Source organism: Lemur catta, chromosome 16, assembly GCF_020740605.2.
Source record: "Lemur catta isolate mLemCat1 chromosome 16, mLemCat1.pri, whole genome shotgun sequence".
Lineage (NCBI taxonomy): Eukaryota > Metazoa > Chordata > Mammalia > Primates > Lemuridae > Lemur > Lemur catta.
In genome coordinates this window covers 34,552,136-34,577,729 of record NC_059143.1, presented here as the reverse complement: position 1 = coordinate 34,577,729, position 25,594 = coordinate 34,552,136, and the positions used below count along the sequence as shown (strand labels likewise).

Sequence of the window (25,594 nt, the reverse complement as noted above, 5' to 3'; positions counted from 1 at the left end):
GTCCTGTCTCCCCTGTTAAACCAGGGGGTTTGTGGGGCAGAGGTCATTCCAAATTTTACAGAATTTGGAAGCAAACATAATTCTAGTTTGTTCCTTCAATAGTTAAAATATAATCGGTACAAACCAGCTCAGCATGCTAAGAGAAAGCAGCCTTCAGTTGTGCACGCCGTCTTTGCAGCATGTCTATAAGTGAGTAGTCATGACCATCCTTGAGGAGCAGATTAAGGGATCGCAGTATTCTTTGGTTACTGATGGGGAGCCAATGATTAAAGCTTTGGTGTCCACAGGGAGCCTGGCATCAGGTGACCCTCCCTGCAATTCCCACTTGGGCCAAACTGGGCTGCTTCCCATTCCCTGAATCCACTCTTTGCCATCCTAGTTCTGAGTTTCTACTTAGGCCATTTTCTTCATGTGGAACTTCCATGTTGTCTATCAAAAGTCAAGTCATATTTACAGGCACAGATCAAGTGCTCTCTACCTCATAAAGGCTTTTATGTATTTATTTATATTTATATATTTACATATGTCATCAGAAATTGCCTCTCCCTGGTGTATAACTTTATTCTACTCATTGTCTGTCGCAGTCACATGGTGCTGGCTATACCCCCACCCCATAGTTATCTGTGCCATATCTCATTGATTGTCCCATCAGATTACCAGTTTCCAGGGGCCAAGGATTATGGACCACATGTCTTGGATTCCCTCTCCTCTATCTTGCAGAATACTCAATAGGTGCTCAGCAAATACCACCTGCAAGATGCATGGACTTGAGGTGCAGGGCCACTGGCTTCAGGTTAAACAGCCTGCTTCCTTAAAATCCTAGAGTTATTTATGAAGGGTAATCTGCTTTGTTGAAAATCAACATTTTATAATCATCATTAGTTCTAATTAATTGAGAAAAGTAGCAACAACTTGGGCAATGGGAATAAAGCATCGTATTTCAATCATTAGTGAAAATAATGGAAACAATGAGTTTAGGGATGAGTCATCCAAGTCACTTGGTGGGGCAGTGCTTTTGAAGATCAGTTGACAGGCATGGCCTCCGGGGACTCCGCTTCTCATTCTGAGCAGGGAGCTCGCAGGCACGAGGCTGGGGACTCAGCAGCAGAGTCGCAGCAATCAGTTCAGTTTATGTCCTACTGACGTCTGGGTTGAGAGCATCATTTCTTTATAATGAAGAATGAAAATTACTTCTAATTACTCCAATATCAACAAAGAAGATATATTCCTCAATTACTCTTGCCAGAAAATATATTGTCAAAATGGGGGAAAAAATGGGCAGGCTTTGTTTCCAGCAAAAAGACGAGTTAGATACCCAGAAATCTCTTGTTATAAAGCCCCTTACAAGGCTCAATTAATTACAGGAAATACTTTTTGAATACACAACTGAGCCCACAAGGAGGCAGGGCCAAAATTCTCATGGGCCAAGAATGAAGAGGAAGGCGAAAATCAAAACTGGGTAGTTGAAGTTGAAGCTGTGGCTGATTTGGGGGCATTTGCCTCTTGGTTACAAAAAGATTTGAGTTTTAAAGGATGCACGTGGAATAGCATAGAAAGTCTTGGGACCATTCAAGACGGGAGGTGGGGTCAAGGCCCACCACGTAAAGCAAAACACCAGTTTCACTGAAGGCGGCACACCTACCCCCAGAGGGTAGGTTGGGAAATCTACCCATCAGCAACGAAAGACATCAAGGAAATTTGTCTGTTGCACACTGAGCTGGGAAAAAGTCTTCACTGACAAATCAGAACCACAGACAGACCTACCCTCACTGGCATGCTCCAAGAAATCCAAAGCTAAGAAATCAGCTTAAAGTGGGAGTCCAAAGCCTGACACAGTCAAACGTAAATTTTCTCCGGAGGGACCCATGCAAGACTCCCACAGACAGAGTGCACTTAGTAATGTACATGCTCACCATCTAAAATTACAAAACACATAACAAACCACCATGAATCAGAGTCAGCAGAAAAAACTAACAACAGAAATAGATTCCACTGATACAGAATATAAAAGAAATTATGTTGAAAATGTATAAAGAGATAAAAGAGGGAATCAAAAATACGAAAAACAAACTTTCCCTTCTGACAGAGACGGAGCAGCCCCTTCCTCCCTAGTCCACTCTTTTACGACTAAAACCCTTTGGGTATGATGCAGCAAACAAACATAGAAAGATCCTGAAAGGTGGAAAGAGGAGGAAGCCTGGCTGGGGACCTCAGGACTTGACGAATGACATGGCAGCAAGTGTCCTGGCTTTTCTTTCTGTCTCCCGTCTGTCCCGATGGGGTGCTGGAGTAGCCCGCCACTCTGGAACTGCTAAGGTGCAGACGGAACGCCCCAGGACAAGCCTGCTCTCTCCAGCCAAAGGACTGGGGCAAGGCAGGCCACCAGAACAGAAAACCGCTTGGACGACACCTGCCCTCCAGCCAAACCCCAAAGGAAAAGCCGCCCCCGCCCCCTCTCCCCAGTCTCAGTGTGGGCGGGGCCCATCTGGGCGCTGAGTCTCGACAGCAGGAAGGAGATGGATGGTTCAACAGGCTGGTGCCAGAGCGACAACCATCAAGAAAAAGAAAACAGTCAAATAAATTACAGCATACTCATACAGCGGAATCCTATATGGGATTAGGTCGATTTTCAAAGTTGCCCACAATATATTAAGCAAAGAATGAAAAAACAGGCCATAGAACAATATAATATATACACACTGGGTGATCACACATTTTTGCTTCGGCGTGTGTGTTCTACATACACACATAGAAGAGTCTGCAGAGATTTCCATCATTTTCCATGGTATAGTTGCAGGGGACTGTTCACTTTTAAATAATACTAAAGCATATACAATGTGATTTTTATAATAAACACGTATTACTTTTCTAAATAGCCAAACAGTGAAATTATTTCCCTCTTAGGAACAAAAAAAATGACCACAGAAGGATTGGCAGGCAGCAGATGATAACAAATACTAAACCATTTTCACTAGAAGGGACACAAAGATGATAATACTTGCGCCACAGTGGTCAAATGATGAGTAGGTTTTCTAGTTCCCAGATTTTCTATAAAATGGTTACAATAATTTTATAATTTTAAAATTTGGTTCTAAACTTATGGTTCACATGTCAACCTGTACCCTATTAAGAAGAAAAAATAATGCCAAAGTAGGCCAAGTTGAAAGCTATTTATGTCTGATGGAATCAAACAAACTGAGTAAAGTGTGAATGGAACAAGGGCAAAAAGCCACTACTTAATGACCCCACTAGTCAGCACCTGCCTGCCCCACTGGACCTACCAAGTCCTACCCAACACACTTGCTTCCTGGCTGTACCAGTATCACCCTTAAACCACACACGAAAGATCATGGACTTGACATTATTGCATGTGATAGTGAAGTTTTGTACAGAGAGAAGTAATTTCAAGCAAAACAATTTGACTACTGGTAGACACAAAAGTACTATGAAAAGATAAAAAGCCTGCCAGCGTGACTGAACGCAGTTGCAGCAGAAGATGCATTCATCAGATCAGGGTGAGAATGGAAACTAACGTCTCCCAAAGGGTTTTCAGATGGAGCACTGGTCTTGTGAGATACTCCTTGAGGAAAGGACTCTGGGGTCAGACAAGTGTGGAAAGCACCGCTTTATCTTATCTTTTATGGAGAGTGACAAAGCACAATAGTGTCTTAAAGGCACTGAGAAGTCTTGCCAGGGATAAACCGGTTGAACTGTCTTTCACTTGCATCTCTTGAACACATCGGACCACTATGTACCATTTTTTGCATGATGCTTATTCACCTGTGGCAGACCCCTTTTGGAGAAATGTTGTTCTAGACAAGGAACAAAGCTAAAAGGTGGGACCTCAGAGAGCACAACTTCTCCCCAGAGCACAGAAATGCATGTGGTTATTTTGGAAAGCACTGGGGTTATATCTGTTGATCCTGTCAATCACAGGCATCCCCTGCTATAGAAACACCACTCCAGAGAGGAGAGGGCTCATATGGGAAGAAGTCAGTTTACACGGGTGATAGAAAGACAGCCAGGCTAGCCAGGCATGGTGGCACGCACCTTAGTCCTAGCTACTCAGGGGACTAAGGTGGGAGGATCACTTTAGCCCAAGAGTTCAAGGCTACAGTGAGCTATGCTTGTGCCACTCCAGCCTGGGCAACAAAGTGAGACCCCCCTCTCTTAAAAGAAAAAAAAAAACAAAGACAGCCAGGTTAGCTAGCAATTGCCCCAGTGGGGCTTCACATTTGGCTGAAAAAGTGAGTAAGTGGAAGTCATGAGGCGATGGCACAGGTGAGCCATTGCTGACAACAGCTCCTTTTTCCTGCTGATTTTCCTCCAAACAAATCAAGACTATTTCATTCCCAGTGCGATCATCTCTTGGGTCTTATGTTTTCCTCTAAATGTTAGGGTTTATTTATTTATTTATTTTTAATCCAGAGCGTGGTAATACCGGGTATGTGATTTTTAAGAGGGTTGCTGGAATTTCTAGCCTTTTTGCAAACAGCAAGGAAATCATGACTTTCCGCATGCTACACACATCATCTTCACACCTTATTTGTACCAACTGCCATAGAGTTAAATAGACATCTAAAGATGGCATTTGCCTTAATGGCCTTGTTCAGTATTTAGTTTCCCTCTGGACTCCTGGGCCTGAGTTTGTGAATACTCAACAATTGAGGCGGCTCAAATTAGTCCTAATAGTGCTTGCTAAATTTCTTACGTGGCTATTACTTTAAGTGGTAATATTAAAGATGCAACATTTGTTATTCCTCTCATAGCTTATTTACACAGCAAATGACACCAACGAGCTGTTCTTTCCTGCTTCCTTCTTGTCCTCTCTGTGATGCTCTATACCAGGAAAAGTTCTCTTGGGAGGAGAAGGCCTGCATAAACAAAGGCTGCCCCCCATCTCACTGCTGAGAAGGGAGAAAACGATTGCCCCTTTGAGACAGAACGAATGTGTCTAGAGAAAATGTTAAGTTAACAAGCAGTAAAGAATAGCCTAGTGCCCTGAAAGATGCAATTGATGAGAACTTCCACTAACCATAAAAAATTTCTTTGGGGATTTCAAGACTGGGTCTTTACATAGTTTGATATGATTTAGTTATTTCCCCCAGAAGGACAGACTGCTTAAATCAGATAAGTCTATTCCCTCATCAAAGACCCTGAAGCCAAGAAAATGATCTGTCCCAATATTCTTGACAAAAATACACTATTTCCCCACGGAAGGACTTCGGCAATATGTCACAAGAGAGTTAAGAAACATCTAAGCCTTTGATACATTAATCCAACTTCCAGAAATCTGTCCTAAGGAAATAACCAGAACTTTAGTCAACGATTTTTATGCAAAGAAGTTCATTTCAGTGTTATTTATAACAAAGAAAGTTTGGGATCATCATATATGTTCAACAGGAAAGGAATGATTAACTAAATGATGGTATATGCACATGTGGGAATTTTGGGCAGCCATTACAAAATCCAATTTTCAAGGATTATTTAATGACATTGGAAATGTTCTGACTATAATGTTAAGTAATGAAATCAGGACACTAGTGGGAATATAAAATGGTACAACCTCTACGGAGGGAAATTTGGAGGTCTCTACCATAATTTCATGCACATTAGCCCTTTGAACCAGTAAATCTACTTCCAGGAAGCAACCCCAAAGATACACTGGCAAATACACAAAGTGTTATATCCACAAGGTTACTCACTGCAGCATTATTTTTAATAGCACGAGCATAGGATTAACCCAAATGCCTGTCATTAGATGACTGGTGGGCTAAATGATCATATACACAAAGTGGAGCACTATGCAGCTATTAAGGGAGAACTTTATGCACTTACTTGGAAAGATCTCTAGGATATTTTGTTAAGATAAAAAAAAAATCAAGATACAGAAAAAATGTGTGTAAAATGCCATCTTTGGTGTAAGAAAACCAAGTTCCGTTATTTTACAGAGTTTTTTTTTTTTAAACCTTGGGAGTTTAGCTGTGGAATTTGTGTCAGCTTGTCTCTGTGTAATGTCTATAACAACCTGGGACAGGCTACTGGCATCTAATGGGCAGAGGCCAGGGGAGCCGCTAAACATCATCCAATGCACAGGACGGCCCCCAGCAAAGAATTGTCTGGCCTAAAATGACAGCAGCTCTGAGCTTGAGCAATCCTGCCTTAGCTCTTCCATCTTAGTTAGGTCAGGTCAGTACCATTTTCCTCATCAGAATGTTACTGTCATGATAATATTAGTATCATATTGGTAATAAACACAAATGTAAAATATTTATACATGTTGGGATAAAGTCACTATTAATCACATCAACATTGTTAAGAACTGAGATTTTCACAATTAGAGAGAAGATACAAATATAAAACCAAATAATTTAAATAAAAACCCCATAATTTTAAATTTGAATGAAAAATACTAAAATGGACTCATTATTTGCCTCTTTTTAAAAACTATGTATGTTCCAGCTCTGATCAATCAATAGGCCAAAAAGCAATGATAATCCAGTAGCAGTACCTGCAATTACCAGACAATTCTAATCCATTACCCCCAGTTGCCAGACTGTCATCTCTAAATGTCATTTCCCCTTGAAGGGAACCAGGGCTTTGTGAATAAATGGCTGCTTCCAGGAGCTTCAGAAGGTGCAAGTTGAACCTGGGTCATCTCGTTCAAATGACAGGGAAGCCTGCCCTAAACCACACCTAACAGCAGGGGATGCCAAAGAAATAGAACCCAAATATTGGAGTTTTATTATTAAATTAGAGTGAAGTAAACATTCAGAGGCAATTATCACTTTCTGCTACAGACAGGTGAGTCTCTGAATCTGTACTCTCTAATATGGTAGCCGCCAGCCACGTGTAGATACTGGGTACTTAAAATATCATTATTCCAAATTGAGATGTGATGGAAGTACAGAATATATGATGGATTTTGAAAATGTAGCATGAAAAAAATAAAATATCACAGTGATTTTATATTTATTACATATTAAAATAATATTTTGAAAATATTGGGTTAAATAAAATGTTATTAAAATTAATTTCACCTGTTTCTTTTTACTTTTTTTAAATGTGGCTACTAGAAAACTTAAAAGTATGCATGTGACTCACATTAAATTTCTATTAGACATCGCTGCTATAGAACAATCAGGCAGAGGGTCTTCTGAAAGGTTCCAGGTTTGGGAAACAGGAGACACACAAGAAGTTTAGCAAGGCAGAAAGACAGAACAACAAAAAAGTTCAGAAAGGAAAGCAGGGAGGGGGAAGGGAGGGAGAAGAGGGAGGAGGAAAAGGAGGGAAAGAGGAGGGAAGAAAGGACACAGAATAGGAGAAAAGACTTACAAATCATATATCTGATACAGGACTTATATCTACAATATATAAAAAAGTCTTACAACTCAATAATAAAAAGACAAACTTTAAAATGGACAAAGAATTTCAAAAGACATTTCTCCAAAGAAGATACGCAATTGACCAATAAGTACATGAAAAGATGCTTAATATCATCAGTCTCAGAGAAATGCAAATCAAAACAAAATACCATTTCTCATCCATTCAGATGGCTATAATAAAAAAGACAGATAATAACAAGTGTTGGTGAGGTTATTAAGAAATTGGAACCCTCATCCGTTACTAGTGGAAATGTGAAATGGTGCAACCTCTTTGGAAAACACTTTTGCTGTTTCTCAAATGATTAAACATAGAGTTATCGTATGAGCCAATAATTCTATTCATAGGTATAAGAACAGGCAAATCAATAAGGACATAAAACAGATCAGGGGTAGCCTAGTGCTGGGGTGGGCAAAGGGAAAATGGGGTGATTGCTATGGGTACAAGGTTTCTTTTAGGGGTAAAGAAAAATTTTCTAAAAATTGATTGTGATGATTGCACAACCCTATAAATATACTTAAAACCACTGAATTATATACTTTAAATCGGTGAACTGTGTGTTATGTGAGTTATATCACAATAAAGCTTTTTAAAAAAAAACACAAAACTAAAGGGGTATATCAAACAAGCCCTGTGATCAGAGTGATGAGAGAGAGAGAGAGAGAAAGAAGGGAGGGAGAGGGAGGGGCAGCAATCACCACTGGTAGTTGCTGAGCCATCATCAACCCATAACTCTAAAACTCAAAGAGAAACAGTCCTGCTTTTCTAGTATGAACTATATTTCTGAGTAACCAAATAACCCTACTGGATGAGGAAAAGTTCTATTATAGGGAATAATTCCAGCTACCAATCAGAAGGAACGATAGAATTGCACCCTTAGTGAAATGACCATTCAGGCAGACACTATCAGTGGATGCTGAAACCAGTGGTGGGAACCATGCCCTGGAGGAACCAGGCCAACACACCTCAACACACCAATCAGTCTTGGCATCACCAAAAGTGGGGCAGTAAGACATGACATACCTCTGGATTGAATGCACTGTGGTATACACAGCATCACCTAGGAAGTAGGTTTGCCAAAAAAACTGCATTGGTCCTGAATCTAATCAAACTTTTACTGCAGAGTAATGACAGGAATAAGAAGAACAAGCTAACAACTACCATGGGATACATGAGCCAAATCCAGAGTGTGGACATTCCTACATGAGCCAAATCCAGAGTGTGGACATCCCGCAGGACAATCTCCACGGCAAACAACAAATCAGTGCCAAGTGGGGGGGAAAGGAGGCAGTCTGCTCTAGACTAAAAGGGACTTACAAGAATGACCAATTCCAAAGGGCAAACCTTGTTTGGATACCCATTCAATGAATCAATTGTAAAAAGACATTTTTGAAACAACATGGGAAATCTGAATATAAACAGTAAGGAATCACTGCTATTATAATTTTGTTAGGGATGATGATAACATTGTGGCAATGTATGAAAATGTCCTTATTTTTGTAGATGTATGCTGAAGTATACATTGAAGAAATAACATTATAGTTGGATATGATTTAAGATATTATAGCAAAAAAAGCCGGGGGTTGTGGGGTGGGGAGCGACTGGAAACGATGAAATAAATTGGGCAAGATTGTTGTTATTGAAACTGAGAAATAGTGGGTTCGTTGTGCTTTTTTCCCTTCTTTAGTATTCATTTGGAATTTTTCATAATAAAATGTTTTTTAACATCCTAGCAATGCTCAAGCATATATGAGTTAGAACATATTGGTTCCAAGGTACTTTGTAATGATACCAGCTATGATATTAAAAATCCAAGCTCAAAAGCATTTGAAAAAAAAAGGATTTGCCAATTGAGATGTTGAGAAGCAAATTTTTTTGAAAAGCCCTTTTAAATTCATTTAATTTTCGTTTACTTTGTTTTTTGTTTTTGTTTTTGCTACTCTGAACCATTTTATTCAGGCTTTGGGAAATTGAGGCAGCACAATATCTATCCCAACAAATTCCTAGGTATTCACTGGGAATGCAGGGCCCTCTAGTCTTCTAGAAAATGTGTCAGTGTCCCCAGGGCACAGACCTTCCCTCATTCATGCTGAGAGTTTTACAGCTTCACTTCTAGCCAGCCGACCCTCACAGTTACCCCCAGTGGTTATGATCAACCTTGTTTGAAACAAATGAAGGAAAAGAGATTCCCTTCCTAAAGGATTTCATGGCACATTTAAATGATGGGTCCCTGTTTGGACTCCCTGCTTTTTTTTTTTTTTTTTGAGACAGAGTCTCTGTTGCCCTGGGTAGAGTGCAGTGACAGTGATGTCATCATAGCTCACTGCAGTCTCCAACTCCTGGGCTCAAACAATCCTCCTGCCTCAGGCTCCCAAGTAGCTGGGACTACAGGCATGTGCCATGATGCCTGGCTAATTTTTCTATTTTTGGTAGAGACAGGGTCTCGCTCTTGCTCAGGCTGGTCTTGAACTCCTGACCTCAGGCGATCCTCCCACCTCAGCCTCCCAGAGTACTAGGATTTATAGGTGTGAGCCACTGCTCCTGGCCCTGGACTACACTTTACCATTGTATGGAGATAACTATATTTTCAAAATGTAAAATGCTGATCACCTGAGCACAGTAAAGAAAGTCTTACAGATCCAAGGGGAGCTGGAGCCAGGTTTAAATTATGAATATATTTTAAATATTCATAAAAGGTTACACATGAACGTTATGATTTCTTTTCAGTGACTTCTGGTTTGGGGTCTCAGACGATCAGCATGCACTACAAAAGAGTTTCTCTTTTCATCTTTGAATGTGGAAAAAGAAACAGGTGAGGTTGGGGTGTGGGGGGTGTCATAAGTCCCAGCTGTGCCCTGGAAAGACCGACACACGGTTTGTTGACTTTGGGTGGATTGACCTCTCTTGACGGTTGGTGGCCTGCTGAGAATAGGAAGTACAGCCTTACCTGCATCTTGGAAGAAATAATATATGTGAAAATATTCTTAGAACTATAAAGGGATTATAATTGTTTTTTAAATATACTTTCCAAGTAAATATTGTTTTTCCCTAGTTAACATCTCTTATTTCCCAATTCCACATCTAGAATTGTTCTTAAACCACTCTGGGATATAATTTGAATAAGATTCTGAGAGTAGATTATATTTTCAATTAGAGATTATTTAGCTTCCTATTTACCATGCAACATTAAAGATTTTCCTAACTTAAAAAAAGTTTAATTTTAATGCTGATAAAATTCAAACAGATTATTTCTGTAATAGAATATTCTTTGAGTCCCGGAGATTTTAAGCATTTTATAGATCTATGCCAAAGTCTTGCTTACTTTAAACATACTATATATAATTTGGCTTTAAACTCAAAACATCCATTTTAAATATTGTCAGTGGTACTCCTGGCCTGTGTTCTATTAAGGCAAATCTCTCCTGGTATAGATAGCAAAGACTGGGGACCTGAACAGTAAAGCCTCCAAATTAATCTTCCAGGGCTGGAAACCAAACAATAAGGCTTGGAGTGGTCAATATAAAATTTTTATTTGTACTCAGTGGCTCCTGAAAATGTACTGTTCTCTCTCGATCTCTTACCATGGCAGGTTAGAGGCTGCTAAGACAAACACGAGATCTTCTGAGCGCGCCAGCCCGTCCATCTGCACCAGTAACTCTGTCTTCATCCGAAGGCTTCCTTCATGTTCTCCCCTGCAGAGAGACAAGGAGACGTGATTCACCCAAGTGGCAAAGGCTTTGCCCTCATGACAAGAGTGGCATTCCCAGCAAAGACCCAGCGACTGTAGGACAGGTTCCATTCTGATAGCTAATGGAGCCAATCATACTAGAGTCAGAGAAAACAAGTAATTTGGTATTACTTTCACAGAGAGAGTAATAGAAAGGAAGCAAATGAATATAAAGATGGTATTTAAAAGAAAACCAAAGGTTGGCAGTGAACTAGAAGATAAGCGAAGGGTAAACAGTGCCAGGGTAGATTAAATGCAGCCCAGCTGTGTCTACCTGCAGCATTATTTACCCCTCTGAAAAATGGTATAATTGAAAATAATCCCTTTCATTTACATAGCATGCATGAAAGTATTTTCACAAGCAGTATTTCTTTTAAGTATAATTTATAGATCTAAATTGCTCAAGAGAGATGAACTACTACTAACTGAATCTGTTTCACTTTCTTCTAATAAGAAGCAAGATAATGACACGGAGCCTCCGCTTTCTTTGCACAGCAGACTGGAGGCAGTTTTCTGGGCAAATTTGCCCTCTAAGCTCTCCACCACCATTGCCAAAGACCCTACCACCGAGGAAGAACACACTATGAGGACCTGAACAATCCAAATTGGGTTTAAACACTGACCACATTCAGCAGACTCTCCTTCCTCTTTATCTGCATAGATCTAGTTAAAATGACAAAAACTGCCTTTTTGGACAGTATAACATTCAGTTTCTCATCTTTGATGTGTGTGGTGGCAACCCAAATTAGGTATATGGTTTTTTTGGATCTATGCTCCTTAGTACTCAACTATCTTTTCCTAAGGGACAAGACACTCTCACAGTATCATTATATATTTAATTAGTGTTTGCCCATAACCATGATTCTTTTAACATAACATGAACAAAGAGGTCTTCAGAGTACCTGCCCTTATACCCTGACCCTTGGAAGACTCTAGTTTTAGAGTCTTCAAGTTCCAAACAAGGAAACTGAAATTCAGGGGCAAAACCTGGAACATATTCAAGGATAGTAGATGAAGGGCAGGTGTGGTGGCTCACGCCTGTTAGCCCAGCACTTTGAGAGGCCAAGGTGGGAGGATTGCTTGAGGCCAGGAGTTCAAGACCAGCCTGGGCAACATATCGAGATCCCCCCATCTTTACAAAAAATTAGCCAAGTGTGGTGGTGCATCTCTATAGTGCCAGCTATTTGGGAGGCTAACGCGGGAGAATTGCTTGAGCCCAGGAGTTTAAGGCTGCAGTGAGCTATGATCGTGCTGCCACTGCACTCAAGCCTGGGCAATAGAGCAAGACCCCATCTCTATCAAAACAAAAAAATGATAGTAGATGAAGAGTTTTCACATTAGCCCAAGTAAGGCTGTAGGAAACTCTGGGGTTAGAGACTGACAAAGTGAATGTAAGAAGGAGCATATAGGTCACCATGGCAAGGCAGGCCAGGGGACCTGGTCTTTGCAGAGTGAATGACTGCTAGGGAGGTCTGGTGGATTCCCAGCTGTGCCCCTGTCAGGCCCAGTGTAGACAGGCAGCGTGCTCCAGCTGGGGGCTGACAAGCACCAGTTAAGCCACAGAAAGTGTCTCATTTCCATCAACTGCATGAATCCCGTTTTACTTGGGTACATCTTTATGGTTGCTTTTCCCTGCTGGGAAAATGGTTTCCAATGAGTAAAATGTCATAAATTATATCCTAGTTATTCCAACAAGCTAATTATTTGCTTTTTATTACTGTTAGTTCTACCTTGATGATAGACCATTAAAGGTCATTAATAAATGCAGCTGTGTTGAGATTTCTTAGAGATCTGTTTTTTTGAGCCAGGGATGCCAAATTGAGTAAAAAGCTTCAAAGAAAAAATACCTTTGATCAAGACAGAAAGCCAGTCTTAAAAACAAACAAAACCACTACACGGCCTTTTGGACGCACAAACAGAAGGCTTACTGCAGTCTAAGAAGTGTTCCTTCCTGCTGGGAACACCGGCTGACACTTAATCTTTAGAGATAACATATGTGACACATTTAAAATCAGACATGTTGAGCCATTACCTGATGTCACAGAGGAGTGGTGGCTTCCCTGGCCTCACACACCGTCAAGGACAGCCTCTCGGGAGTGAAATACGGACGTGGCCCTTTGCAGTGGCCGAGTGGGAAGCCCCGTTCCCCACGGGCAGCCCTCTGGCTCCAGAGGAGGTGGTCACAGTGGCTATTTTGAGCCAGCAGGGCCGTTAGGGCAGCCTGGGATCCTGGGGCTGGATGATCTTCGGGCCTGAAAACCACTCTGTGGGGAACGGGGAGGGGAGGCTGACATTTCCTCCGGTTATAAAAACTACTTAAATCAGCTGTTCAGTTAACAGGATCTAATTTAAAGACCTTTCCGTGTGTCTGCAGAAAATCTGTGGGCTTATTAATAGGCTCGTTCTGCTGGTAAATGTCGATGGGCTTCCGACCATCAAACACACTTACAAGAGGGGAGAAATGATGACCAAAAAAAAAGCCTTGTCTGTTACCCAGGAGCCATGCCTCTCTGGCTCATCACCGACTCCAGCTCGTCCAGGAAGATGGTGGAAGGTGCGTGGTAGCGGGCAAGTTCAAATAACACCTGGGTGGGGGAAAAGCAAGCACATGTTCAGAATCATATACTTAAAGGCCTCAGGTGCCCCCAGAGATTAAAAGCTTAGATATGGCTGTAATAACAAGCATTTATGCTGCACTCTGTTATTTCACAATAACTTTACAATCATTACATTTCTCCCTACCACCACCCCATGGGGTTGGATGGTCCAATTATTTTCATTTATCACTTGATAAAATTAGAGCCAGAGAGGTAGGATGGTGAGTTCAAGATTACCAGGGAGAGCTTAAGTAAAGCTCATTTCCAAAGCTTCCAGTTGGCTAGTTAACCCCTTAGACTCCCTGCCAATAACATGTTTCATATGGACAGAAGAGCCTTGGGATATGTAAAATCATCTGATAAATTTTCCCTTAACCTTTGGGGATAATGGGAGACTTATTTTCAGAAGACAGGATTGCAAGGAAAGGATAGGGTTCCACTCATGGGTAACAAGGCTGAAGCATTTTTCCCCTTTTTGCTCCCCAAATTACTCCATAGGGCCCACCTCGACCCTGCTGCTTGGTAGGCTCAGGTACTCGCAGGTAATTGAATAAGATGTTCCATTCCAGAGTAAAATAAAATATTGCAGACTGAACAAGAACAGAAGAGCAACCAGCAAAAGAACAGACATATAAAAACAACATAAAGAGCTCTAAAGGGAGATGTGGCAGTGATGAAAAGAATATAACAACCTAAACCTTTTTTTTTTTAACCCTGAAACTGATCTCTTGAGCATCATATACAATTCTTCACTGGTTGATCGGAGAAAGCTGCAGAGATTTAGAAAAGAATAGAGATTCTTTAATAGGCGTTAGGGATTTATTCTCCATGTCACTTAGCACCAGCAAAGCAACACAGAACAAATAAGAGGGGAAGGGCTTAGGAAAAAGGCAGACTGTGGTTTTCATGGGCAGCGGCAGGTTATCCCTTACAGCTCTCCCTGTCACCGATGTGGAAATTCCTCACCCTCCCCACTGCTCAACTGTGGGGTTCATCCAAGCTCATGTGCCAGCACTTTCCTTTCACAGAATCTTGTTTTGCTGGAACAACTGGCTCAGCCTAATGAACTGAGAGAACAATGCTGGGACACTCATCGCAAATGCCTTTTAGATACAATGGAGACCACCTAATTAGAAGCAAATAACTTTCTTTCCTTGTCATGCAGACACAAAAAGCCCAACTATACTTGATATTAAGGGTCATTCCAACAGTGGCAATCTACTCAATGAAAAATGGAATATTAGAACCATACATGTTTTTAAGGAGCTCACTAAGGGCAGAGAGACCAAGAACCTCTTCTAGACCAAACATCCAGTTGGAAGGAGAACCATGTCTGGATCTAGATCATACGGCCAGCTCCATTGCCCTTTCTGCTCCCAGAAAATATATAGAGTCCTGGGTAAGTGCTTCTGGAAGCATTAGTCTAAAATTTTCAAAGGTACTTGGAGGAAGTTAAATTGTATGATTTAACTTCCTGGGGTGGGGGGTGGTGTTAAGAGATGTAAGCTTCAACAGGTGTATGCATTTGCTACAGAAACTACTCAACTACTCAACAGCGATCAACTCCTAAGAGGCACGAACATTAGGAGGGGAGGGAGGAACATAACCCAAGGGTTCCCTATAAATAACTCTTTAATTGGAATAGAAACAGAAACAAATGGCAGAAAAAGCTTCTCTGATTTAGGGGAAGGTCCTGAAGGGCTTATCTGAAAGCTTCACAGTAAGGAGCCTGACAGCATGACCAAGATTTTCCAGGTGAGGATCTTCCCAAGAGCTCAGAAAGTGAGGAGAAAATAGTTTCTGAAAAGAAATGATATGAGATCCTTCAAGGTTAGCTGAGGTTATCTGTTTCTTCTTAAATTATTTTTTAAATATCCAAAATAAAAATGCATTTCACATAAAAAAGAAATACAAATATTTTCTAAACCTATAAAAATACTCAAGTTCATTCACAATCAAAGAAATACACATTTGAGCACTGAAATATTGAAATGCACATTTAATCCCAGAAGTGTTCTACCGATTTTCACTATCAGATTGGTAAAGATTTTTAAAATATCTTTTTTTTTTTTTTTTGATGCTACATGGTATTGGCCAGGGTATGCAGAAGCAAATACATTCAAGAACCACTGATGAGACTGTAAGCTGATACAGCCCTGTGGGCTATCCATTTGGCAGTGATGTCCATTCCCTCTGTCCCAGCAATTCTACCTCATAGAAATTGTCCTGTGCTACCATGTGTACATAGAAGACTGCCCACTCAAGCTTTGTTCATAATAGCAAGAGACTGGAAACAACCTCAATGCCCATTAAGAAAAGACTGGTTAAATACATTTTCATACATCTGCGCAATGAACTACCACGTAGACATATAAAAGAACATGTTTTGTCTGTCTATAATAGTGTGGAACAATATCCAAGTTATGCTGTTAAGTGGGGGGAAAAAAGCAAGGTACAGACAGGGACATATAATATGTTCCTACTTACACTTGAAAAGGAAAGGAAATATAGAAACAGTTGTTGATGTTCATGTAGATATAGATAAATGTTCTGGAAGGCTACGCCAGCAACTGATAAAAGTAGTTGCCTACTATGGGGAGAGGGCTCAGGAGTCTGCATATACTTTTGTACTTTTTTTTAAAGCTAGTTACTTTTTAAATATATAGTTAAAAAGGGGGAGGGATCATTTCCTCACTCTGGGAATTCTAACAAAATAATACCAACCAGAGGAAAACTTTAGTTAAATACAGTGCTCACACAGCATGGAGAGTTCTTGTTAATTGATTTCTCTGGTTGTTTAACATTAAAAAAGAAAATCCATGTAGCTTTGATCTTTGTTAAGAATATTCGTAAAATATCTGAATTCACTCTTCTGCCTAGGTAAATTTTGTCCAGGGAGTGTAATGTAATCTTTCCTTGTGCACCCTGCAGTGTCTTGTGCTCATGGTTCTAAACACCTTTCATGACAGGAGACGAATCTAAACGATTCTGGGGGCATCTTTTAAGAGTTTTGTTGTAATTCAGCACACAGAAATGGAATGTCAAGAAAAGTCCTTAGGCTAATCAGAATTCTAGTTAGTTGAATTTCAGCTACAGTAGTACCTTGGCTTATGCAGGAGATTGGTTCCAGGACCTCCCCTCCACCCCCTGCCCTGCATCTACCAAAATCCATGCGTACTTAGGTCCCACAGTGGGCCCTGGGGAACCCACCTGTACTGGGTTTCAATACGCATATAGGTAAACCCACGCAGTTCAAACTCGTGTTGTTCAAGGGCTAACTGTAATTGAAATCCTGCTAACTAGAATCACATGGAAACCACAGCAGTGGGTGCAGCTGAATCCAAGCCCCATCTTTGGCACTGGTGCTGAATTAGACTTAAGATGAAGGACAAAGAAATAGAAGATGTCAACACAGATTTCTATGAAGGGGTAATAATCTATAAATGTTTACACATCTGAAACAACTTGAAAATAATATCAAAGACATCAATAATAGATTATTTTAGGCAAGTCTATCCTTTAAAAATATTCTATTAAGACTTCTAAACAGGCCATAATATTTTGAAAATGAGTCATCCAAAGAATATAATTTAAGCATAATAGTTTTACGGTAATCATTTTTCAGAAAATATATAATATTTTACATTCACTTAGTATTGATTACTTATCTTTCATTCTACAGAATATGACAATTGAACAGGATTTATGAGACGGACCCATCTTACATTAAGGCATAAATCATAAACAGGAGTTCTCTTAAGATGACTGGAAGATACAGTATAATTTTATAATATAAAATATGCCATAGACTATAAATGAGATATTGTAAAGGTGGAAATAACCTCTTAAGGAAAGCAAAAAGTCCTACAGGCGATGGGCTCTGTGGTGGAAAAGTTGCTCAGAACATATGATACAATAATTAAGTTTTAAGTGTCTTGATTCCTTCCTTAGAGTACCTAGTATAGGGACGAGCACACAGTAGTAGCCTCTCAATAAATGTTAACTGAATATACTGTACGTGTTTAATAATAGATGCTTCTTGAATGAAGAAAAAATAGGCCACTTCAGAGACTACAGAATTTTTTTTTCCGGCTTCCATTCCTAAGTTACATGAATCAGAAAAGCGCTGTTGGTCAAATTCCCAAAGGAAGGGAGATCATGTTTTGCTGATGGGGGCATGATTAATATCCACATATAATAGTCAATCCATTTCCCAGGCTTTTGGTAATCAAGAGCAGGATAAAATCTAACACATAAATCACTTACAAACAAATAAGATCTAACTTTATTTTGTACTACCATATTCTGCTAGAACTTATTTTTAAAAAGCAAAATTAAGGAATTCCTACCCGAACAAGTTTTTCTGAATCCCCTCTCCATTTGCTGACAATAGTGGATGCAGAAATGTTAAAGAAGGTTGTTTTGCATTCAGTGGCCACAGCTTTGGCCAGTAAAGTCTTTCCTGTACCTAGAGACACGTGTGGATAAAAAGGTGAGTGGTATTTAAACTCCATCACTCTGCTTCCAGATGGAAGTCACTCTCAAACTCGAAGGAAATGGCTACTCAGTTCTCATTTTTCTGGTCCTGAAGTCAGGACAGAAGGGGGCAACTCATCCTTTACACACACACTTAACACCAAGACCAAAATAGAAAGACGTGTTTACCTGGAGGGCCGTACAGCAGTAGTCCTTTCCAGGGGGAAAGAATTCCTGTAAATAGCTGTGGATACTATGGGAACAAGGAACAAGGAAGAGGTTGGTATCCATACATCAGGCTGCACACACTTAGCCAGGAAAGCTACAGCAAAAGCAGCACAACTTGGCTGGGCGCGGTGGCTCATGCCTGTAATCCTAGCACTCTAGGAGGCCAAGGCAGGAGGATTGCTTGAGGTCAGGTGTTCAAGACCAGCCTGAATAAGAGCAAGACCCCATCTCTACTAAAAATAGAAAAAGTTTGGCACCTGTAGTCCCAGCTACTTGAAAGCCTGAGGCAAGAGGATCCTTTGAGCCTAGAAGTTCGAGGTTGCAATGAGCAATGATGACACCACTGCACTCTAGCTGGGAAAACAGAGTGAAACTCTGTCTCAAAAAAAAAAAAAAGCAGCACAGCTCTAAGATTCAGGTCTTTCTTTGTTGTCTAAGGTCAGCTGCTTCTGTATGTATCTTACTTTCCCAATTTCATTTTCACACTTGATAAGAATGCCTGACTTAATTTTTGTGGCTTCTTAAAAGGTCAATTTTTTTTTTAAGGAAAAGAAAGGTATATGTAGGTACTTTTCCTTTCCATTATAATAGTTTTTTTTAAATGTATAACATCATTTCCCCCAGAGTTATATATGCAGAGTATTTGGCAATCTTTTGAATGGTGTAAAAGCTTTTGAATTTTGTAAAGCAAGTACAAACTTCAAGGTAAATACTAAAACCAACTAATAAAGGTGTATGTGAATAAAGTACAAAGCTGTGGTAAAGCCTTAGAAGTTGGGAACACTCGGTGGCATTGTGACGTACTCAAACAGGATGTGCATGGACTTCAATGAGTCTCTCCCATTAGTTCAAATTCAAACAATATAGGGAAGGGGGGTGGCCAGGGTTTGTGCAGAATGGGGGTGGGGAGAGCCCATAGGGAGGAAAAATAATAGTAAATTACCACTAGCTATTGACTTCTTGATAATGCTCATATCAAACCTCAACATCACGTATGGAACTTATAATACCATAGAGATAACATATCCAAAGAGTTTCAGCAAAATATTCTAACCTTTCTAAAAGTTTTATGCTACAGGTTCCACTTAGAGAAAAAGGTGAGTAAATGCCTATGAATTCTGGACACCAGCATATTCCTTACCCTCATGTCTGCACACAGGAGGAAAGAGGGGGAAAAGAGAATCCAAATTTATTGATTTTTGTCTCCTTAGAACAAAGCATCCAAAAATCAAGGGCTGCATGGGCTCAGTGGTAAGAATAAATAGGTTATTCAATAAAATAAATTTATAATCCCAAGTGCAAGAGATTACAGAAAATGGCCACAAATTATTTGCAGCTCCTTTCATCAAGAAATGGAATCTATTTCTGCAACACTTGTATCTGGGCCTGGTCTTGTGACTTTGGCCAAGGGGACATTGCCAACATTAAGAAGAGACTTGAAAATATAAGAAAAGACATGGAAAATGCTCATGAATTAGGACTTGCCCTTTCTTGCCTCTTTTTGGCAACCCTGTGCCATCATGTGAATAGGACTGGGCTTGCCTGCTAGAGGATGGAGGCCAGGTGGAGAGGGACCTCAGCTGTCCTGTTTATCCCAACCTTTCTAGTCTCCCCATCTTTTCCAGACCCTCTGGCTGGTGACCCAGACATATGATTAAGCCCGGCCAATAATACCATGTGGAAAAGAGATGAGCCAGCCCAGCAGAGCCCAGCTCAAACTGCCTACCCACAGAATTACAAACAAATAAATGATTGTTGTTTTAAGGCACTAAGTTGTGGGGTGGTCTGCTATACAGCAAAAACTAAGTGATACACTGACCTCATTTGTAAATCAAACATGGAGATTATTGTTTTCCTATTTTTCTACTCGTTTTGTGACCTGCACAGGGATTTGTCAGTAATAAGTAATGAGCACGGTATGCTGGCTCTGTTGGTCACTGTCCTGGAAGGGGCTGTCTAGTCTTCACAACCAGCCAAAAGGAAAGCCCCAGATGATACAGGGGGTGGGAGGAGGGTAGGATCTGTAGAAACAAGGTGATAGGCCCTCTCCTGCAGGAGGTATTTCGACTATAGTAAGTGTATTTTTAGTGAGGCAGAATAATTTGAATCAATCTGACAAATCATACATACTACAGAGTCTTAGCTCTTAAAGTTTCACTTAGGTCAGACACCTGTCTTGAACTAATAAGGAACACGATTTTAAATTGCCTAGAATGGACTAGGCTTTGGTGCTCCAGTGTTGAGAAGGTGTTGTAACACAGGCAAAAAGTTAACTTGTGGACGGAAAATCATCCTGATGGGTATATGACACACAGCTTGTCCAATGGATAATGAACAGAAATAACCCCCAAAGGGCTTCCATCCTTACCCTTATAGGATACACAACAGCTTCTTTGACTAACCGCTTGGCTGCATCGAGTCCAATAATGTCATTCCACTTTATGTTTGGATTATGGAGATAAATGTCCTGCAATGCACATTTGATCATTTTGTTAAAACTGATGTTTTCCTCTACAGCTGTAATAAACATGGGAGCAGGAGAATACTTGACTTATAATAGGATATAAAGTGCTGGTGATAAAAACTTTTCATATTAGATATATGTATATACCTACATTGTAATTTTGGGTTAGTTCACCAAAGGCATGCCATGAAAATATTCAATGATTTTCCCTGAAGAAGATATTGATAATATAATATGGTACTTTTAAGGGGGGGGGAATCTAACAATGGACTCTACCTATTTTCAGTCAATAGCAAACCATGCTGATTTACGACCATAATTAAAGAAGCTACAGAATATGCCTTCAAATTACATTACCTTTTACTGCAAAGCATAGTTCCTAGCCAGCGCCTGGCCTCCCTCTTGCTCCTTGATCTCGCAAACACTTTCTTAATTTGTTGCATAAAAGAGATAATGCTCCTCTGAAACCAATTTCTCTTTTTTCCCTAGTGATCGTTCCTACCATCCAGCAGGAACAATTGCTTCTGCAAAATTCAAGGAAGCTGACAACCCAGCAAAAGTGCAGTTTTTCCCCCTTATAGTAGAGCCCTATAGCAACCATCTAGGGTAATCAATTAAGGTAGCTTTTACTGATAACTAATTTACAGTTTCCAAACTTCAATTTCACAAGATGCCTCAGAATAGTCACTCAGGGGCCTTTCTCAGTAGGAGCCGTTGCAGGCAAACTGAATATCTAGAGTGTTCCATTAAAAAGAAAAAAAAAAAGCCTCTTTTCCAAAGTCATTCTGAGTGACTACGGAACAAATCTGGAAACTATTTTTATATATTTTTAATTTTTTAATAAATGATATATGCACTTGGTTCAAAAATATAAACACATTTTTTAAATGCTGGGGAGATGTTTGTGCCTGTTCTTGTCTCCCACCCCCATTCCCTCCACCACAGAAGTTTCACTTTTATTAGAGAAACTGTTGCTTTGGTTGTGCTTAATATTCATAATCCATTCTTGGATGGGTTGATGGAGAAAGGACTCAGTCTCCCCCTGACTTTAGAGCCTGGATCTACATGCGGGCCCACCAGCCACTCACATTCTTACTACAGTCCTTTCTTGAAGAAATCCTGGCACACGTGAAGATTCATCTACCTTGGTATTCAAATCATCCACAGATAATACAGTATTTCTTGCCCTCTTCTAGAGTTAACATTGAGTTCCACAAGGTAGCATTTAATTTCCCAACCAAAAGTTCCTCCTTATATCAATCCAAAGTTATCAGTCAGAGCTCAGCAGGACTGTCCCATGAGGTGGTGAACTCCCTGTCACTGTCAGTATTCAAGCAGGGGGTGGGATGACTACCTCCCACGGTACTGTGGAAAGGATTCCAGATGGGACCGTTTCAGGCCACTTCCACTCCACAGTTCTATCCTCACTAGTCATGTTATCCTTCTGCAAAAATGGTAAGGAGACCACTGATTGTTGTGGGTGTAAAAAATACTTTGCTCTGCTCTCTCATGCATCCCAGTTACTGCAGCCTGGCTCTGTGCCTCGCCCCCTCTCACTGGTAAAAGCCTCACAGCTGGCCTCCTCACCTCCATTCCTTTGCTCTCTCTCCACCTCACTGTCAATAGCACAAGCCATCCACAAGCACACGTGATGGGTGCCTTTCAAAGGTCCTGTCTCCTAGAGGCCAACTGTCAGCCCTTCCTCAGGCACCCTGCCCCTTTCCAACCGTGTCCCACCACTCCCTGCTTCTTGGGTGGCTCACAAACTATGTGATTTCACACAGATGTGCTTTTGCCCAGAACACCTCCCACCTTCTCTCTTCCACTCTTTTCCACATAGCTATTTCCTGCGTATCTTCTTCCTTAACACTCACCTCCCTGCATTCTTTGGCAAAAGATATCCCTTTCTCCTTCATGCTCTCAAAGTGCACCTTGACCATGGGATGAGAAATTCTTGCAGACAAAGGATGTGTCTAGGGCACCTTTATGTTTCTGGCACCCAGAACGCATCTGACATAGAACAGGCATGTGTGAAACAACTGCTCCACTGAACAGAAACGGCCAAGGAACCCTCAGTTACTCAGAGCGTCTGTGCATTCTTTGGATCATTTTAAATACCTCTCAGAGCATGTCTGGGCTTCAGTCTTCGATTAAATATGAGTCACCGAAAATTAGAAAGGACCCTATAACTCCATAATCTATTCTATTCCCCAAGAAACTTGCCCAAAGTCACACAGCTAGAAACAGAAGGATCTAGAAATCAAATCCAGATCAACGGATTCCAAAGCCTGTGTCACTAACCATTAAGCATCATTGCTTACATACTTTTGATTCCAGGGTGCAAACTTGAAAAAAATCAGTAGCCTGGATGGTAAAGTCTTTCCTACTAATTTTGTTCTTCATGGAAAATTTCAATTATGAGATCATCAGATTCCTGACATCTCTATTTCTAGGTTTTGTCTTTTTCAACAAGACACAGACATTCTCTTCCCTTCTCTAAGAGGCCTTCTTGCCTTGACTCTCGGCTGTGCTATAAAACCTTTCACCTGTCCCTTCATTTCTAAGTCTTTTTCTCTCTTGGTTCTCTTGGCCTCTATCGTGAGATGGTGGGCTTTTTATATTGTAATTTTATGATTCTATAATTTATTTATCATGCATTATTGTGCCTCTAAACAATATGAGTGCCTTTGCAAGTGGGGGCACTTTATAAATAAATGATCATATTTATTGTTATTAATAAAAGAAGCAGCCCGCAATGCTCCAGAAGCCCCAGCCCGCCTCCGTAAATTTGTGAATTGAATATCAGATCTTACCCGGCTCACAACGGTTGCCAATTCTCGCATCTCACTGTTCATGCCAATAAATGCACTCAGAGGTTTTAGCAGTCGTTCCTGACGATATAGGAGCAGAAAGAAAGGCTCATGTTACAATATTGCTTCGTAATTTAGAAACAAACACAGGACATGGATCTAAGCGAAACAAACAATGGCAAGTTGCTATGACCTTTGACCTAATCTTAAGGTTTCACTGTACTCAGAATTATATTCCTAAAGTTCATCTGGATGTTGGCAATTTGAAGGATGAATGTCACATCTTAGCCACTTACTGAGGGGTCTGGGTTACGGTCAAAGGTGTTCAAGGCTAATTCACTAGTTGCTCCTTTGATGGCATCTGTGAGCAGCCCCCTGAAGTCAATGATCTGGCCCTGAAAGGAAGGAATGGTTATTTATGCCATGAAAACATGCAAAAAGACTCTCCTTAGTAGCTCAGCCTCATTAAATGAAGACATATTTAGATACCCTGGTGTACAAGGCAAACTTAAAGTTAAACTTTAAAAAGAACCTGCACTAGTATTGAACAAGATAGTTTCTTCAAGTTGGGGCACTCCTAAAAAAATTGTAAATAAATTCTTCAGAATGAAGTTGACTTGAAGAAAAATCCACCAGCGCTTCTCAGTTCCTGACACAAACTGTCTGCTTCCTTATATGACTACTTCCCCAGTATGGCCTCTTGTCCTTTTAAAACATTACATGCACAGAAAGAACTCATTGGCACAACAGTAACAATAGTTCCTGCCTACTGACTATAATGCACATTCATCATTCAATAGAGTACTTGGTACAAAACAGGTGTGCAAGGTATTTTGTAAGGATTATTTCTAATTCTTATACCACCTCTGCTAGTTGGGAATGACATTCTAGTTTCATACATGTGAAAGTTCAGAGAGGTTAAGTAATTTGCCCAGGGCCACACAGCTAACAAGTGACTTAAGGCCAGGATTCAACCCGTCTTTAAGATATCCATCTCCCAAACCCATACTCCTTCCAATGCCACCCTGTCTCCTCTAGAAGAAGGAAGAAAAAAAGCAAGGATGTGTGTAAATAACAATAGCCAACATTTGTAGAGTGTTTCTTATGTGCTAGGCTCTGTACTAAGGTGCCCCTTTCATTATGACATTTAAAGATTTCAAGTGGGGCACTAAGATTAATTCCGTTTTACAGATGAAAGAAATAAGACTTAGAGAAATTGTAAACAACTTGCCCGAAGTTACACACTGGGGAAGCAGTTGAGCTGGGGTTTGAACCTACACAAGCTGACTCGAAAGCCCATGTCCTTAAGAACAGCACACCTACTAAATGTGCAGGGGGGCTTTGGGATGCTAAAGCCAGGGTCCCTAACATGGCAATGATAGATCCATTTTGGAGACTGGCCTCTGGCCATGCACCCTCATACAGCCTGTGAACATTTGAAATGCTAGGGAGACAACCATCTACCTTTTACCCTGAGGACATTCCTGCTGGAAAGAGAATTTATAGCCAGACTATTTCAAAGGTTAAGTGCTGGGTTAAATAATCCCTTCCTGGTGACCCAATCAGAAACAGCCGTTCATATCAATGGGAGGCGTTCACAAGAGAAACTAATGCCACAAAATTGCTAAGCACAAAGGTGACCAAAGATGACACAACAAAAGCAGTGAAGGTGAACAAGGACATATTTCTCCATGGGAGGCACTGATTCAAATGGTATCATCTCCAACAATCACCGATGTCATTGAGGCCCTTAAAGGCAGCCAGTGCAGGCCAGTGAGGCAGCCCCTCTTGAGTTCCAGGGACATGCTCCAGCTGCCCCTCTGAACTCACACACGCAGAGTTCAGTGTGCCCGAGAAGAGCTGGCCAGAGCTAAGTCAGTGTCCGGCGGTACCAGAGCTCAAATGAAGA

The 25,594-nt window shown here is 40.7% G+C and overlaps 1 protein-coding gene across 9 annotated transcripts in view; it reads right to left on the bottom strand.

Moving 5' to 3' along the window:
* Positions 1-25,594, bottom strand: part of KATNAL2 (katanin catalytic subunit A1 like 2) — a 103,760-nt gene that overhangs the window by 29,370 nt on the left and 48,796 nt on the right. For 8 of the 9 annotated variants that reach the window (XR_006729305.1, XR_006729306.1, XM_045527928.1 and 5 more), the window contains 7 exons: positions 23,982-24,080; positions 23,689-23,766; positions 20,780-20,878; positions 18,373-18,436; positions 18,057-18,175; positions 13,604-13,695; positions 10,965-11,075 (listed from right to left, as the gene is read on the bottom strand). Coding sequence is in view for 7 of the 9 variants with exons in the window: in XM_045527928.1 (XP_045383884.1) it covers positions 10,965-11,075; positions 13,604-13,695; positions 18,057-18,175; positions 18,373-18,436; positions 20,780-20,878; positions 23,689-23,766; positions 23,982-24,080 (662 nt within the window). In the remaining 2 variants the exon portion in view is untranslated. Of the gene's footprint in view, positions 1-10,964; positions 11,076-13,142; positions 13,375-13,603; positions 13,696-18,056; positions 18,176-18,372; positions 18,437-20,779; positions 20,879-23,688; positions 23,767-23,981; positions 24,081-25,594 lie in introns of those variants that run through there. The other variant, XM_045527931.1, reaches the window with a different exon arrangement.